The following is a 1,604-nucleotide window of genomic DNA, read 5'->3' as shown; positions in this document are numbered from 1 at the left end:
AAAATTTTTAAGTTTTGATTCTAGTGTAAATTCTCCTGTCTGGAAATCTCTCTCCATATTACACTATCCCTCTACTTGCCCTCACAATCAAGCTCTCAACAACGACAAGAACAGACTACAATCATTGACTCCTAAAACACTGAAATTTTTTTATTTAGTTTCACTATGCACTGTACTCAAAAAGAATATTTTAGAGCTTGAGAGCTTTGAGAGATGAATTTGACACAGCAGCAAGAACCTATCTACTTGACTCTTGGGTCTCCCTAACTGATTTCCACATTGTGATTATAAAAATTTCCTGTCCTTTTCCTGTTTACATGTTAAAAACTTTGCTTCTCAGTAGGTGTTTTACTGCTTCCTTCACATCATTGTTCCTAAGACTGTAGATTACAGGGTTCATCATAGGAGTAACAACACCATAGAACATGGATATAAGTTTGTCAGTAGCATCCATGTCGTCTGAATTAAGTGTCTCTTTCGACTTGGGCTTCATGTACATGAAGAGAATGGTTCCGTAGAATATTATCACCACAGTCAGGTGGGCTGAGCAGGTAGAGAAGACTTTGCTTCTCCCCTCAGAAGACCGAATTTTGAGGATGCTGACAACGATTAATGTGTAAGACATAATGATTAATAATAGTGGTGTCAGTATAAACAATGTTGTGGCCACAAGCATGATGAACTCATTGCCTGAGATGTCAGCACAGGCCAATTTCATGACAGCCAGAATTTCACAAGAGAAATGATTGATGACGTTATTCCTACAGAAAGGCAATTGTACTACAAACACAGTTTGTACTGCAGAGTTGACAACTCCTATGATCCAGGACCCAGCTGCCATGGAAACATAGGAATCCTTGCTCATGATGACAGAATATCTCAGAGGGTTGCAGATAGCCACATACCGGTCAAAGGCCATCATGCCCAGGAGCACACACTCTGTTGTCCCCATGGCCAAGCCGAGGAACATCTGCACTGCACAGCCAGTAAAAGAGATGGTCTTTCTTTCTGAAAGAAAGCTCACCAGCGTGGAGGGCGTGGAGGTGGTGGTGTAGCAGATGTCCAAGATGGAGAGGTTCCCCAGGAAGAAGTACATAGGGGTGTGAAGTTGGGAGTCCAAGACGCTGATTAAAATAAGGGTGCCATTGCCCAGAAGGATGACCACATACATTATTAAGATGAGCACAAAAAAGAGCAGCTCAAGCCTTGGGTAACCAGAAAGCCCCTTCAGAAAAAATTCCACCAGAATGGTTTGGTTTTCCCGTTGCATTTTACTGTTTCTCTTTTACCTGTAAGACATCAGCGTATGTTAAAACAATGTATTCTACTATGATTACTTTCAACTGTGTACCAATGCACAAGTGCCATATACTCCCAGAGGAAAAAAAGTAAAAAAAGAAAAGATCAAACAAAGAGAAGAAGTAAAGAAAAGTGGACTGAACAGAGGGAGAAGGTATGACTGGAGAAAGGGAAGGGAAGTGGAAACTAACATGTTTCAAGCTACACTCGATATGCTACGTAATTCATTTAATCTCATCCCAGTTCTAGGAGAGAGGCATTATTGTCCACATTTTACAGATAGATAAATGAAAGCAGAAATCTTA

General features: G+C 40.6%; 1 protein-coding gene across 1 annotated transcript; it reads right to left on the bottom strand.

Annotated features, from left to right (window-relative positions):
* Nucleotides 1–313: 313 nt before the first annotated feature.
* On the bottom strand, nucleotides 314–1,270 carry LOC101400327 (olfactory receptor 13C2). The gene has a single exon (XM_004423281.3). The coding sequence runs from the start codon at nucleotides 1,268–1,270 to the stop codon at nucleotides 314–316; it is 957 nt and encodes a 318-aa protein (XP_004423338.2).
* Nucleotides 1,271–1,604: the final 334 nt, after the last annotated feature.

The sequence above is a fragment of the Ceratotherium simum genome, chromosome 29 (assembly GCF_057802395.1).
Source record: "Ceratotherium simum simum isolate JZ-2026a chromosome 29, ASM5780239v1, whole genome shotgun sequence".
Taxonomy (NCBI): Eukaryota; Metazoa; Chordata; class Mammalia; order Perissodactyla; family Rhinocerotidae; genus Ceratotherium; species Ceratotherium simum.
The sequence above is the reverse complement of the archived record's forward strand: the minus strand, read 5'-3'. Positions and strand labels throughout refer to the sequence as shown.

Coding starts and splice junctions, on each gene's coding strand:
- LOC101400327 (XM_004423281.3), bottom strand. CDS start 1,270: ATGCAACGGGAAAACCAAACCATTCTGGTGGAATTTTTTCTGAAGGGG.